Consider the following 17,130-nt stretch of genomic DNA (forward strand, 5'->3'; position numbering starts at 1 on the left):
CTTGGCAGCTTAGAAGATATGTCTAAAATTCTCTTTTATCCAACAAGAATTTCATTCTTCCTAGTGTTAATCACCTATCTTTTGAACACTAAAATATCCTCAAAGGATCCATGTTTGTCTATTTATCTGTATTCTGTTAATTCATCTTTAAATAAAAGAAATTCTCTTTGGCTCTGCCATTTAAACAAAAATGTAGATGGTGTCTTCCTGATGACTGAACATTGGACACTTCTTTCAAAAAATTAACAGCAGAACTCCCACCTGAAACTACACTTGCTTAATCAAGTGGATAAGTAGCATGGAGAAGGAAGGCGGGAATAAAGGTAGTGAGTCCTTTATTTCTGTTTAATTTCTCCTCCAAGTCTGCTTAAGCTCCTCCAATTGAGAACCAGCTTCACTTGGACTATGACTGTATCCTATGCTAGAGGGGACCGTCAGTGTTGGCACATCTAACTATTCTCGAGTGAGCCAGATTCCTGAGAGACTTACTGAGACAGAATGGAACCCATAATTCACCATCATTTTAGTTTAGTAGATCAGCACTTACTTTTTTCTTTTCCTGTAAAGTCGGTAATAAGACATTTGATTCACAACTCTAAGCCTTACCTCACCCAAAAGCTTTACCCCTATTAAAACCAGAGAAAAAAGGTACGACCACAAAGTTTTTCCTTTAGTTCTGCTACAGAAAAATAAGGTTCCCCGACTGCATCACCGATACAATGGACATGAACCTGGGCAGGTTTTGGGAGGTGGTAAGGGACAAGTCATAGCAAACACCCTCTTCCAACAACACAAGAGAAGACCCTACACATGGACATCACCAGATGGTCAAAACCAAAATCATATTGATTATACTCTTTGCAACCAAAGATGCAGAAGGTCAGTCAGCAAAAACAAGACCGGGAGCTGACTGTGGCTCAGATGATGAACTTCTTATTGCCAAATTCAGACTTAAACTGAAGAAAGTAGGAAAATCACTAGACCTCTCAGGTATGACCTAAATCAAACCCCTTATTATTGTACAATGGAAGTGAGAAATAGATTTAAGGGACTAGAACTGATCGACAGAATGCCTGATGAACTATGGATGGAGGTTTGTGACAATGTACAGGAGACAGGGAACAAGACCCTCCCCAAGAAAAAGAAATGCAAAAAAGCAAAATGGCTGTCTGAGAACCCTTACAAATAGCTCTGAAAAGAAAAGAAGCCAAAAGCAAAGGAGAAAAGGAAAGATATACCCATTTGAATGCAGAGTTCCAGAGAATAGCAAGGAGAGATAAGAAAGCCATCCTCAGTGATCAGTGCAAAGTAATAGAGGAAAACAACAGAATGGGAAAGACTAGAGATCTCTTCAAGAAAATTAGAGATACCAAGGGAACATTTCACGCAAAGATGGGCTCGATAAAGGACAGAAATGGTATGGACCTAACAGAAGCAGAAGATATTAAGAAGGGGTGGCAAGAATACACAGAAGAACTGTACAAAAAAGATCTTCACGACCCAGATAATCACGATGGTGCGATCACTCATCTAGAGCCAACATCCTGGAATGTGAAGTCAAGTGGGCCTTAGAAAGCATCACTATGAACAAAGCTAGTGGAGGTGATGGAATTCCAGTTGAGCTATTCCAAATCCTGAAAGATGATGCTGTGAAAGTGCTGCACTGAATATGCCAGCAAATTTGGAAAACTCAGCAGTGGCCACAGGACTGGAAAAGGTCAGTTTTCATTCCAATCCCAAAGAAAGGCAATGCCAAAGAATGCTCAAACTACCGCACAACTGCACTCATCTCACACGCTAGTAAAGTAATGCTCAAAATTCTCCAAGCCAGGCTTCAGCAATATGTGAACCGTGAACTTCCTGATGTTCAAGCTGGTTTTAGAAAAGGCAGAGGAACCAGAGATCAAATTGCCAACATCCGCTGGATCATGGAAAAAGCAAGAGAGTTCCAGAAAAACATCTATTTCTGCTTTATTGACTATGCCAAAGCCTTTGACTGTGTGGATCACAATAAACTGTGAGAAATTCTGAAAGAGATGGGAATACCAGACCACCTGACCTGCCTCTTGAGAAATCTGTATGCAGGTCAGGAAGCAACAGTTAGAACTGGACATGGAAGAACAGACTGGTTCCAAATAGGAAAAGGAGTACATCAAGCCTGTATATTGTTACCCTGCTTATTTAACTTATATGCAGAGTACATCATGAGAAACACTGGACTGGAAGAAACACAAGCTGGAATCAAGATTGCCGGGAGAAATATCAATAACCTCAGATATGCAGATGACACCACCCTTATGGCAGAAAGTGAAGAGGAACTCAAAAGCCTCTTGATGAAAGTGAAAGTGGAGAGTGAAAAAGTTGGCTTAAAGCTCAACATTCAGAAAACGAAGATCATGGCATCCAGTCCCATCACTTCATGGGCAATAGATGGGGAAACAGTGGAAACAGTGTCAGACTTTATTTTTCTGGGTTCCAAAATCACTGCAGATGGTGACTGCAGCCATGAGATTAAAAGACGCTTACTCCTTGGAAGGAAGGTTATGACCAACCTAGATAGCATATTCAAAAGCAGAGACATTACTTTGCCAACAAAGGTCCGTCTAGTCAAGGCTATGGTTTTTCCTGTGGTCAGGTATAGATGTGAGAGTTGGACTGTGAAAAAGGCTGAGCGCCGAAAAATTGATGCTTCTGAACTATGGTGTTGGAGAAGACTCTTGAGAGTCCCTTGGACTGCAAGGAGATCCAACCAGTCCATTTCGAAGGAGAACAGCCCTGGGATTTCTTAGGAAGGAATGATGCTAAAGCTGAAACTCCAGTGCTTTGGCCACCTCATGCGAAGAGTTGACTCATTGGAAAAGACTCTGATGCTGGGAGGGATTGGGGGCAGGAGGAGAAGGGGACGACAGAGGATGAGATGGCTGGATGGCATCACTGACTCGATGGACGTGAGTCTCAGTGAACTCCGGGAGTCGGACAGGGAGGCCTGGCGTGCTGCGATTCATGGGGTCGCAAAGAGTCGGACACGACTGAGCGACTGATCTGATCTGATAGTTTATACGTTTAGTGTGTGTGTATACATGTATCTCCAAACTCTGATCTCTGATCTGTACTGGAAAGTCACAGTTCCATTACAAGGAAAATTCACGTTCTCCAGGCTCCCTTAAAAATTAAGAAGCCAGTTACAAAAAATAGTTTCTTGCCTTTGCCAAAATATACTGTTACAATATTCTGGGTGTTTCAATTATCATTTAAATAATGCTCTTTTCCTATGTATCAATAGTTTCTAGAACTGATTAAGCTCATGTGAATAGAAAGGGATAACAAAACCTATACCTGAGCCTCTAAAATGCTAGCTTTGTCCAAGTCTCTCTCTGAAGAAAAGAGCCATAGTCAACTTCAACATGAAGAAACACAGTACCCCAACCACTACTAACTAGACCAGAAGCAATGAGCTACAGGTGAAACCAGTCACCAGTGACTAGGGCAGTATCAGGACCAACTACCAGCTATGCTCCCCAGGAACAGGATGGAGAGATGAACACACAGAAGCAAGGAGGGATTCATAAGGAATGAAGATGTATTCCTTCTGAGCTATTATAGAATCCTGAACCATAATCAACCACTATTAGAGATCTCCAGGATAACAGCATAATTTCCAAATTTTGGAAATACTAAAACACACAAACACACACAGAAAATATATTGCTGTTAGGATGATTATTCCATGCTTCTCTGCTTCCCTGTGTCAAGTAAAACAATACTTCTGAAAATTTTCAATTCAATACTCATAATAAGAAGAAAGTAAAGTGCTATGGACAATCCTGCTGAAATTCCTCTGGAGTTTCTCACTGGACCTTAAATTCGCATTGTTTACCCTATGGCATAATATGCCAAGGAACTCTTTTGCTATAAAAAACTGTTTTCATTAAAATCTTCAAACAAAATTGATGCTTCAAAAGGAAATGCCATGGTCATCTTACATTTTTATGAATCTTCTAAAATACCAATCAATGCCTTCTCCAAGGAAATAAAGACTCTAAATAGTTTAGACTTAAGATAAAACTCAGACATTATTTCCTCAAAACTTAAAATTGACTCCAACTATTATGTAAATCAAGAAACAGCAAGTTATTTTTTATTTTCTAGAATATTTATCAGAAAAAAACTCAACTCACGATCTGATGTGTGGGAAATCCTCTTCAATTTTGCCTCCTGTGTTTTTGAAAATTTGAAGTGCAGCTTCTGCTACTTTTTCATCATCCATTTTCAGACAAGCCAGGAGAGACTCAAATGTTTCAGCAGAATGAAATGAGATTGGATGTGTAAATGAGAGTACCTAAAAAATGATCATAAAAATGATCTATAAATCCTTTTCATCTTTATAAATCCAAAATGTTACACACTAGAAATGTTACAAATCAAAGTAAAAACACAAGTAATTATGCTAAAAATAAAAGAGAGCACTGTAAGTAAAATTTAAGACTTACTCAAATATATAACAGAAACATTCTTGTGTAGGAAGACTGTACAATCTAAAGAAAGAACTATCTTCAAAATTAAACAACACACTAACATAATTCTCAAAATAATCTGGATTTGGTTAATGTTTGGGGAGGAGGGGTGGAAGAAACTCAAGGTAGGAGAAAAGGAAAATGAGAAGAGAATTTAACAAAATACCTCTATTATTCTAAATATAGGTCATTAGAAGAAGATAATAACATTTTTGGAAAAAAGTAATCTAAGGAAGAGGGTAAAATATCAAACAGTAAAAGAAATTATAAGGTTACAATAATCACACCAACATAGGACTAAAGAAAAAATAAAGCAATAAATAGACTTTACCACATTTAAGGTAGAGTATAATAGATTATAAAGACAACAGAAAATAACTGAAAATGGATGAAATTTTTAATAAACAGACCTAGTAAAACTGGGTATAGCAATCTGAAGGAAATCAAATTAGACCCTCCATTACAATCACACTTTCAAAATAAATATCTGCTAAGACATTAAGTACATGATTTAATTTAATCCCTGTGAGATAAGTATTATTTCTACCTCCATTACACATGAGGAAGCAAAAGCAATTAACTTAGAGCAACTATCTAATAAATTACAGTAAAAAAAAATCAGACCTGCTTTATGACACTCTTAAAAACACTGTCTTAAAAAACACTGAGAAAATGTTAATAATTTATTATGGGAAAAATGAAGATATAAAATTGTATATTCAGTCTCATTTCAACTGTACCAAAGAGTATATTTTTCTATAGATTAAAAGGAAACAAAAGAAATATTTATGAATGATAGGCTTCTCAATGTTTTCTTCTTTATGACTTTATATGCTCTAAGTTATCAACAATTAACTGATATTTTTGTAATAAGTAAAAGGCAATGGTATATTTTAGCTAACGAAATAACATATAAAATGGACTTTAAAATTTTGGTGCTTTCTGTGGTAGAGTTAGCAAGTTCTTTGCACACTAATGAAACCTTCAAATTATAATCCTTAATATAATTAACACTAGGCTATATTATATAATTTAAACATAAAAATATTAATATTTAGCTTACAATGTTAGAATACATAATTTCAAAATTACCTAAAAGTGATTAAGAAAATTTTACTTTAGATTCTATTAATCTAGAAAAGCAAATCTCAAGACTAAAATGTACAAACTATATATGTAACAGTTATCTCATTAAGCACTTAAGTGCCTAAATTTCAATGTAAGCATATTTACCTTAAGTAGTTCAAGACCGGCCCTGATGGCTTGATCAGTTGGAACACCCTCATCTTCATCATCTGCTGTTCCATCTATTGATTTGTTCACTTGCTTTATAAGAGCACTAAAGTATGACAAAAAAAATTTTTTTTCCATTTTTTCAACTCTTTTTTTATTGGCAATGTTTAAGAAAAATAATCCCGAGTATTTTCTATACAGACCAGAACTAAACCACACACAAATTTGATACAGCTGTTTCCCAACCATTATGGCAAAACAAAAAGCTGTAATAAGTATTTCGAGATGCTTCTTTTTGAAATTGTATTTCCCTGTGTCCATTCAAATGAGGTTAAAATGTTATCTGACTTGCTGTTTATTAACGCTGTATTTTTATTCTTGTATTTGCTGTGTGAAGTTCAGGTCCAAACATGTGAATCCTAAGAGATGTTTTCCAATTATCTAACGTTCATTATGGCTCCAATATGTAGAACAACATATATGGAAATAAAGGATAAATGGTAACATAAAGCACTTTCAAACAACCTAGCAAATATTATTGTGTCCGGCACTGTTATGAAAGCCAGAAAGGACTGCTTCTGACAGGTGTAAAAATGTCATACAACAAACATACAATAAATCCTCACTAGAATAGATGGAACAGATCACAAAGGAAATACAATATTTTAAAGTTTTCTTCTAAAAACAAGCTTAAGTGACTTTAAAATAATCATTTGAAACACACTGTCAATTATCCAAAATACTCATTTTGTTTTTACTACAAAAAACAAGTTAACAAATATCAAGTCAGAGACCTAATATAAACCAAAATACAAGAAAATTCAATTATTTAATGTTTTTTAAAATGCTTAGTAGATTTATGTTTCTACAAAAATATGTACTCAAATCTAAGGTCAAGATATGAGTCAAATACATCTGTTTTCCTTGCAATATCCTCTTAAATTAATCATTCCCTTAACAGTTAAAATCACTGAGGATGTTTTCTGTCCTGTTCTGCCCATTTTTCCTCCTTAACTATTTCTCATAGCTCCAACTACTCCAAATAAAAATCTTCAGCCTGAATTCTCTTCCCAAATATTCATCAGTTCCAAGGTTTTCTTTACCTAAACGTACCAAAGGAATGAAAAATGCCATATATCCAAAATGAAATTCATTTCTTTCTTCCATGACTAAGAGCAGGAAGCTCTCTGTCTAGTAAGGGGAGGCCAAAGGCCAAAATAAGTGAATAAATACATTAAAAAAGATAATCAGGCAACAATAAGGACTGGAGAGAAGGCCAGGACAAGTGAGGCTGGTTAGCAAGAGCAGTGAGGAAAGGCATTCCCGTAGGGGTGGCGCTGCTCTTGTTTAGTTGCTACGTCATGTACAACTGAGCTAGTAACCACAGAGTCAGAGCCAGTGATAAAAAGCACCAACCTGGAGAATCAAAGAGAATCAACTGAGAAACTATTACAAAACACCAAGAGTTCAGTGAGGTGACGCCAACAACACTAAAAATCGACAGAGCTATTCTGTATTAGCCAAAGCCACCTTAAAAACACAGGGGGGTGAGGGGTGGAGGAAATCTATTTATAATGACAAGTCAAAATGTATAAAAACTAGGAATAAAAAGTTTTAAATGCACAGAATCTGTATATAACTTCTAAAATTATTAAAGGGAGCAAAGAGATTTTAAAAAATCAAGACAAGTATTTTCGTAAGATGGAAACAGTATTACACGAATAGCATTTGCCACTGTATCTAAAAATATCTTACAGGAACACAACTTGGTGTGGGATAAGATTCAACACATGCATTCTATAACTCATCTGGAAACATTAAGTAATGTTTGAGAACAGCTAGTAAATATTAAGGGAGGAGGGATGAAAGAACTTTCTAAATGAAATTTAAAAATTTATCATAAAAGCCTTAAAATACAAAGAAACAAAGGGAAAAAGTCCAGTAAGACCCTAAATATTGTTAAGAATTTATCCTACAATAAGGGAATGTCTCAAATCAAATAGGAAGGAACCAATTTTTCAATAAATGGTTTGATACAACTAGCTACTAGGCTTTTAAAAAAGGATGGATATCTTATCTCCACCTTACAAGGAAATGGATTCCAGAACAATTAAAACCTAAATGTAAAAAACATAGCCACCTAATACAATGGCAGAAAGAAATAAAGGAGACAAATCATGTAATTTAGTATTTATTAATGTCAAGCACAAATTTAAAAGGCAATCAAACTGTGTTAATAGCCTTATTTCATAAAGCATTCATATAATCAATAAAAAATGACAATTTCTCTAAGCCACTTACAGAAAAATAAGAAGAAAAGCAATTAGCCAAGAAACATATGGGGAAAAAACATTCAACTTTTAAACAGTGCCATCATTCACTGCAGCCATAAAATTAAGACACTTGCTCCTTGGAAAGTTATGACAAACCTAGACAGTGTTTTAAAAAGCAGAGACATCAATTTGCCAACAAAGGTCTGTTGTCAAAGCTATGGTGGTTTTTCCAGTAGTCATGTACGAATGCAAGAGCTGAACCATAAAGAAGGCTGAGTGCCGAAGAACTGATGCTTTCGAATTGTGGTGTTGGAGAAGACTCTTGAGTCCCTTGGTCAGCAAGGAGATCAAACCAGTAAATCCTAAAAGAAATCAACCCTGAATATTCATTGGAAAGACTGAAGCTGAAGCTGATCTTTGGCAATCTGATGCAAAAAGCTGACTCACTGGGAAAGATTCTGATGCTGGGAAAGATTCTGATGCTGGGAAGGATTGAAGACAGGAGGAGAAGGGGACAGCAGAGCACGAGATAGTTAGATGGCATCACCAACTCAATGGACATGAGTTTGAGCAAGCTCCAGGAGATGGTGAAGGACAGGGAAATCTGGCATGCTGCAGTCCACAGGGTTGCAAAGAGTTGAAAATGACTTAGCAACTAAACAACATCATTCACCTATAAAATGGCAAAGACTGAAAAGGGTACAGCCACTACTAGGAAAAATTAGGTGAACTGGACACTCCATGACTACTGGTGGGGAAGAGGGTGGAACCTTTCTGCAGTGTGATAGTTAAACCAAGAGGGCGCTGCAGCCAGACTTCCTCTGTTTAAATGCCATTAGCTACTTCCCAGCAGTGGGAAAGTTACTCTAACATCAGTGTAGCTCACTGTCCCTTTCCTGTGAACTGGAAATAGTAATATTTTTTGCCTTATAAAGAGGTAAATGAGTTAAAACACATAAAACAAAGAGTGCACACTATAAGCACTAATGGCTATTACCTGTTATTATGAGTTATGACTGAACATATCTTATGTATTACCAACCTACAAAGACATGCTTTGGTCCTCAGTCTTTTTGTTCATAAAATGCATTACTTCTGGAAACTTTATCTTAACTTTCAAAAATACTGCAATAACATGGTTTTATCTTTCTGTAATTTGATTTTAAAAAATTGTCATGCCCAAACAAGAAGCATATCCTTTCTCAGCAGCTCCCTTCATTCTTTTCAAGGTACTACTATTCTCTTCATCATCTGGATTTGACCCCATAAACTTCTCACTCCTCCTCCATTTTATTCCCCATTTCCAGTAAGAGGACCCGTTTCTAAGGTTGTTCTTTTAAAACCTTCCTCAAATATGTTCTTTCCTTTTCCATCCCACTATCGTCATCCAAAGAAAATTATAACAACACCTTAGCAGGCTCTCTCTTCTATTTCCCTCCTCCTGTTCATCATCAATCATTCCTGCTTCTCAACAGACCAAAGAACAAAGTAAAAGCTCTAAAGTCAGATCCTAAAGGCTTTCCACAATCTGACACCAAATGCTTTTTGAGGATCACCTCATAACACTTTTACATTTCTCCACAGAGTAACTTAAATAGATGGCAATCATTTTCTAAATATCCTTATTCCTTCCTATCCAGTTAGCTTGGCTTATATAAAACTCAACACCTAGAATTCTCCTCCCATTTCTTGTAGAAATAAAATCTTACCCATTCTTCCTCTCACGTCAAATACTACCCTCTCAGAGAAATTCTTTTAATCCTTTGAGCACTATCTGCATCAATTTTATGCAACTATAATATAATCTCTTAATTAAAATTCTTATTCCACTACTAGACAGAAGATTAATGAAAAGCATAAAGTATGCTTTGCCAATACCTAACTAGCCTTGTTTTAAATTAGAAGACATTGGATTTAATTAATGAATTTCAGTCTGATTCAGATTTTTCCTTGTAATAATATAAAGGATTCCAGTTTTCGTTTTGTGCCCTTTTATTTTTGAAACTGAAGAATACTTTCCTCAAACAAAAAACAAGGCAAGACGAGTCCAAAATGAAAAACAGGCATCCAACGTAGTATCCTCCTCCACTACAGAGGGTTACAAGCCAAGAGCTATACCTTACGCCCTCCCTCCAAAAAAATCCCCAAAAGGGCTTTACTGAGGACAGTGTACCATTAGTAGTATTTTAGATTCTAATATACCTCTGAAAGGTACTACTGCTCACTAAAAAAAGAACATGCTTTCCATATTTTATAAGTAGTCCTGTTTTCAACTGGTTGAAACATTTCAGGAAAAGTTTAAAACAAACAAAAAAAGGTTGTTGGGGGTTGGGGGGGGACTTCACTGGCAGTCTAGTGGTTGAATGGCTCCACACTCCAATGCAAAGGGCATGGGTTCAATCCCTGGTATCATGCTGTATGGCATGGCCATAAATAAATAAATAAGAAAAGAGCTCTTCCCACATTTTACAAAACCAAGTACAGACATAAAAAGAAAGTATTTTCCAAGATGTCAAAGTCAAGTGATATCAAACCTGAAACTTTAAATGAAGGCTGTCTTAAAAATAACATTTTTAGTTCTCAGATACCTATGAAATGCATCATATGCTGTTTTATAACATAATCACTTTATTTTCTTTTCCAGAAGGTAGAACTGCAACTTGTTTCTATCAGTTAACCTATGTGAGCGAACTAACCAGTATACTGTTAACAGATAAAAATTAGGCTTGTATTGACAAATTCTCATCCAAAAAGACTACATAAAATTAAAATAACATGAAATACTAAATACATACAGATATATACACAGATGAGTATATAGCCATTATGTATATACATAAATCTATATGGATTAGTGCCTTACAAACAGCAGACACTCAATAATGACTACTAAAGCATGAATAAATTAATGGTAATGAAAATTCAATATTTTCATTAAATACCTGATAGACTCAGTATCTATGTGCACAGGTGCTATCCTCTCCAAGAGAAACTTGATCATTTCCAGAAAAGGATTTGTAGGCTGTTTGGGGTTGCCCAACTTCTTAGTTATTTCACGCTGTAATGGAGATGTTTAAAATATTACAAAAGTATGTTTAAATAATTCATTACATTAAAATGTTAAGAAACTACTATAATTAAAATCACATAGTGCCAGTACTATTGGTATAGTATTGGTGCAGGAATAAACAAATCAATACAAAAAGACTAAGAATTTAGTATAGGAAAAAGGTAACATTTCAAGTAAACAGGAAAAGGATTATTCAATATATTGTTATACTGAATATACTGGAATAGCTCAATAGACATTTTTTAAAAATAAAAGCAGAGTTAGATTCCTATCTCACATCTTACACCAAAGATATTCCAAAAGGATAAAAACAAACACAAAAGAATAAAACCAATTGGGATATCAAACTTCAACAAACAAAATTATCAGGGGAGCGTATTAAAACTACAGATTCCTGGGCCTCACTGTGAAGATTCTCATTTAGTCAATCTGGGGTAGAGCCAAGAATCATCTTTTATAGAAGAATTTAGGAAGATACACGGGCAACAGATTAAATAATACTGACGTAAGTAAATATTGTCATTGACCTGCAATACAATGGGATTTCATAAGCAAGACTTCAAAGGCAAAAACCTTGAAGAGACCGCTGACAAACTTAGTGAAATAACAAAACTATCATATGTAAAGGGCATCATAAACAAATGAAAAGGGCTAAGCTACAATTGTTGGAAAACTACCTGCAGCCTAATTAACACACAACGCCATGACATACTAACGAGCCAATGAGATAAAGACAAATAGTCTAGAAAAGTAGGCAGATTAAAAACACAAAATTTACAAAAGAAATAAGAATGACTAATATATCCAAGGAGAAAAAGTGCTCATATGATTAGCAACCGATTTTATAAATGCTATCAAAATAATGTTTTTGTTTGAGTTTTGTGTTTCCAACAGTGATACTGGCCAATAGCAAATTTATCCTTAAGAAAAGAAATCAAGATTGTGTAAAATTATTAAGCTATAAAGATTATTTATTTTTTACATTAATCAAAGACTGGGAAAAAATTTAAATGTGTAACACAAATGGGGACCATTCAATAAATTATGGCACATATACTCAATGGTGTGCTATGTTGCTACTAAAAAGAATATAGTAAAAGACTAATGAAAAAGTAAAATATACAAAGCTCTGTATAATATAATCTTATTTTAGAAGAACATACACCATAACATTAACAACTGTGTCCACAGAGTAATTACAGTTTAATACATTATTATTTTTGTGATATTTCCTAAATTTTACATAATGAACATAAATTATTTTACAAAAGGGGACAAAAAAGGATTTGTGGGCTTCTCCAAACATTATGGAGGAGCCTGGCAGGCTACAGTCTGCACAGAGTCAGGGCTGCACAGAGTCAGACACGACTGAAGTGACTTATCACCAAACATTAACTCTTTTAAATTTCTCTCCTTACCACACAACCTTCAGCCTGTTTGCAGGAGCATGTTGGACTGACAAGTACTTCTAACTGTTTTCTTATTTTCTCATCATCTTCTAACACTTGTGTGAATTTCTTCATGAAATCCTGAGCCTTACCAGGATCTGGCAAATTTCCTTAAATTAAATTAAAATACAATTTTAGATATTTCCTGAAATAATAAAACAGCAACATTTTTCATTCTTTACTTTGATGAAGAATCCTAACATACAAATTCATTTAATTTAATGAGATAAAATTATACAGATCCTTTAATAGTGAATTTTCACAAGTAAAAATTTTTTCCTACAAACATTAAATAAAATCATTGTGAAGGACCATCTAGCCAGAGAAAGATCAAACTGGTTAACTTTAAATAACTCCATATAATATCTGAAGGCCTTAAATGTCAACCTGAAAAATGCCAATTTTATTACTGTCCCATGAGCTTGTACATACATTGTTCTTTTGTGATTCACAGCAAGAGATCAAGATCAGTAAGATTTACCTTGAAGAAACTATGTTCCTGTTCTACACTGTTTACTGTTAAAACATCCACAGAAAATGCACACATGCATCTGCGAGGTACCAAGACAGGCTGAACAACATGGTCCAGGTGTTACTGCCAGATATGCCACTACCACACGAGAAAGTCTGAGCTCTTACAGAATCAAAGATTAGTTTTATACTGCTCTCCTAATACATCACTAACCAAAACACTTATGAAAGCTAACAAAATATCCATCATAACATCGTTTTTCTGGCTGCTCACAACTGTAATAGAGAATCAGACTAGGTAGAACCCTGCTAATAAACAGGGTAATACAGAAACATGGACTCTAATAAAAGTAACAGAAACCTGTTGAATCTTAAAATATGAATACAGTAAATGCAGTCTTCAAGTTCATATATGACTCTGAAGTTCCATTTATATCTTGGCTACACGACTGAACATGGTAAGAACTAATCTCCTCCCCCCAACTATTTGACTCTATAACCTTTCCCTATTTCCATAACACAAAAATTCTACTGTACTGTTTATCAACAGTTTTGGAAAAAGTCACTTTACAGCCCCTCCACAGCATCATATTAAGGCTACAATAAAGCATATCACCTAAGAAACAAAATGAAAAGAAAGTGAAGGGAGAGGGAGAGAGGAAGCAAAGAGAGGAGAAAAGGAGGAAGGGAAACACAGCAACAAAAAAATCCCTTTAATTCAAGATTCTACAAACATACTTGACCACTGGAACTCTTTTTTTTCTGATGGTACGACTAATATGTTCAGGATATTAACATCCCTTGGAGCAGAATTTGGGAAATATTGTACTTGTTGGAAGAAAATGGATACAAGGTTAAAACAGAAAGACTACAGGAGATTATCTCCTTTAGGGGATACTGTCCACAGCCAAACCACCAGGGAAATACTTATTTAAAAGCAATAGCATGAAATCACTTGCTTTAAGTTATCCAAAGGGACTGAAAACTAATTTAACTGCTTAGGACTACAAGGTATTTTGATGTGAAATTTCTACTCATGCCAGAGTTTCTATCACTTAGTCTAATACCCAATGAATTAGGTTACTATTCTTTTTAGTGTCTTAGCATACTTCCACATACATACTGGAACATTTGTTAACATCTCAAAAATCCGCCTAAGATCTCTTCATTAGCCAAGTGGAAGCTCGGTGCAAGCACTTCCCCAGGTGCTCCTGATCTTCCCTCCACCTTCATGCTGTACACAGTGATCTCTGAGGTGAGAGAAAAAGCTAGTGCCCTGCAAAAAAAACTACTTTTCCCTGCCCTGGACAAAGGAAACGTGCTACACAACCCTTTAATATTCCCTGTTAAAGGCAATTAAATAACATTTTATTTGACATAAAACAAATGTTTTATTTGAAAACATTTTATTTGAAAGCAAAAAAGTGAATTAACTTTTTTTTTCAAAAAGAAATTTGCAGTTATTAAGTACATCCTTCATTCTAAACTTTGACTCACAATGAAATTAAAGCTTCAGAGAGATTCACATTAGAGCAAACAATAGGTAAGCACAGGCTCAGTTTTTAACAGCAAGCTTACATAGCAATTTGAATGAATTCTCAAAAATAAATTTATGCAATAAAACCTTTATCTAGCTCTTGCTCATACCAAAACACAAAATAATTCTGTGCAGAATGCAAAATACATGAAAATAAGGGGAAAAAAAGGAAAGCTGAGTATGCTGGGGGAAAGGAAAAAAATAAAAATCAACTAAAAAACTTTAATCTTTTCCTATATTATCATAGCCTAAAATGGAACTTTGAGGAATATTTTATACTACCAAAGAAAGAAATGTCTCAAATAAACCTTAAATTTTACATATAATATTTGAAGTAACTTACTTGTAATAACCATCACTTTTGAAAATATGGCCTTGACACTGGCATCTGTCTGAAAAATCACACAAAAAAATGCAAAATTAAAATCTCCTAACAATAATCTTCATTATATTCTTCAGAAAGTTAAGCATAACCCACTCACACTCTAGGCCCACGCCAGGACCACCAGTATATGCTCCTTCTTTAGACATGTTTAAACCCCCGATAAACTGAATGAAAGAAGTGAAGTCATAATCCACCCTCGTCACTTCTTCCCTCATCCTGTTTTGTCATCCTCCCAAAAGGGAAAAAAAAAAAAAAAAAGATATGATTGCTGCATCAACCTTTTGGGACACAGAGGTATTTTGTTTTTCTTAAGTATACTCAAAGGACAGGACAACTTAGTTTAAAAGGGGAACAAAGTAATCTGGAAATGTTGGTTTTCACATTTGTAGTCTATCTCAAACAAAAAACTGACAAGTATATACTTCTGATTGAACTGAGGTATTTAAGCCTGAGGATTATGATACATAAGTCAGGAAGCCACTGGGAAGACGCTAGATGAAGACAATTAAGATGCCACTAACATGTACAAAAGATTTTTCCAAGAGGGCTAGTTATATGCTGCATCAGTGTAGTATAATATTTCAGTGAATGAATGTCTTCATTACATTGTGCTTCATGTAACATATTCTGTAAAGTTATGGGTATGAATGATGTTTCTAAGAATGCTAGTTATTCACTGCATCAGGTTAGTGTTATTTAATGAAAAGAAACATCATCAACAAAGTACAATACTGCAAGTCACTTTGAGAGACACTGAGCAAATCAGTTAAGTTAAATGAAATAAGTAGAAGGGCTACATTGCTAAGAAAGAATAAAATTATCTTAATCAGAAGGAATAAAGAAGTAGTCAAAGAAAAATATTAAATATCTAGGAGTCTTCCTGATAAAATAGGCAGAATTATAAACAGACAAAAATTAAATACAGCTTTGGTTTTTTTTTCTAACTTTAACTGTATAACATCTACTAGAACTCTCAACATAAAGTGAGTATTAAGTATGTTGATACATGGCAAAACCAATACAACATTGTAAAGTTAAAAAATAAAATAAAATAAAATAAATTTTAAAAATAAGTAATAGACTTAATTCTCCTTTCACTACAATGCCGCTTTAGAGTACCATCCTCCTCCATTCTGTTTCTTCTTCAACCCCACCACACAAGAATGAGAATTCTCTCTTTGATTTAGATAACATGTTAATTATTTTAAGACAATTTAAAGGAAAATACCGCAAACTAGAAGGGAATAAAACACTGTAACTGAATTGAGACTGTATTTTATTCCTAGACTGAACAGGAATATCATGAGACCCTGCCAAGTTTTTATCAACAAGCAAAGAGAAGAAGCTCACACTAAATAAATTTTAAAGGGAGAGTGAGAGTCAACAAAGCTATTCTTGATTACAGTCTCATACATCACACTGCTCAACACACAACCTATACACTTAAAATGCTATTCGGCTGCTATTATGACTTTAATAATGCTTTCAATCAGGAATAATTTTATACACATGCAAATGAGAACATCTCACATTCTAAAATAGTATGTTTGCAACTTTAGAGGTAGTAAATTAATACGTCTCTAGGTGACAAAGAGGAGCACTTTATCTAGAGCTTATTATCTGAAACACTCTTAACACTGCATTATAACACTGACTAAAACAAATGTTTATTGGCTGAAACACACTAACTTAACTGAGATTTTCCAATTTCCCTCCTTCGCACAGAAGTACTGAAATAGCACAATTACTAAAATAATTTTAAAGTCATTGTGTAACAAGGAAAAACTTACTCTAGTAGGTTCAACATAATCAGGAATCACAGAAGGTTAAATTATGTTCAATAAGTCATAAACAAAGAGATAATTGTTAGCCTATAAAACAAAAATACTACTCAGTTGTAAAGCTTCAATCAGGCAAACAAGGGTCAAGAAATGTCTTATTACTACTACTGATTTAGAGGTTAAGAAAAAAGTGAGGTCACCATAAACCACTCAAACAACTACTGTTAGCTCACTGATTTTTAGGGCAAATGGCAAGATTTACACCTAGGAAAACTGGAGATGTTCTCCCTTAGATGAAAAAACTCCATTCTATTGACTTCTGTCCTATGAACAGAAAGTGTATGTTGTGGGGAAAGGGTGAAGGAGTCAACTATGTGCTGAAAAAGAAACAAAAATAACACTGCTGTTTTCCCTGGAT

The 17,130-nt window shown here is 34.8% G+C and overlaps 1 protein-coding gene across 4 annotated transcripts in view; it reads right to left on the minus strand.

The window, feature by feature from the left end:
• The window catches only part of PDS5B (PDS5 cohesin associated factor B), a 183,483-nt gene that overhangs the window by 58,968 nt on the left and 107,385 nt on the right, over positions 1–17,130 (minus strand). For all 4 annotated transcript variants that reach the window (XM_070380439.1, XM_070380440.1, XM_070380437.1 and 1 more), the window contains exons 15-19: positions 14,890–14,938; positions 12,509–12,648; positions 10,963–11,078; positions 5,748–5,853; positions 4,179–4,339 (exon numbers count right to left, since the gene is read on the minus strand). In XM_070380439.1, coding sequence (XP_070236540.1) covers positions 4,179–4,339; positions 5,748–5,853; positions 10,963–11,078; positions 12,509–12,648; positions 14,890–14,938 — 572 coding nt within the window. The remainder of the gene's footprint in view (positions 1–4,178; positions 4,340–5,747; positions 5,854–10,962; positions 11,079–12,508; positions 12,649–14,889; positions 14,939–17,130) is intronic.

The sequence above is a fragment of the Bos mutus genome, chromosome 12 (genome assembly GCF_027580195.1).
Source record: "Bos mutus isolate GX-2022 chromosome 12, NWIPB_WYAK_1.1, whole genome shotgun sequence".
Classification (NCBI taxonomy): Eukaryota; Metazoa; Chordata; class Mammalia; order Artiodactyla; family Bovidae; genus Bos; species Bos mutus.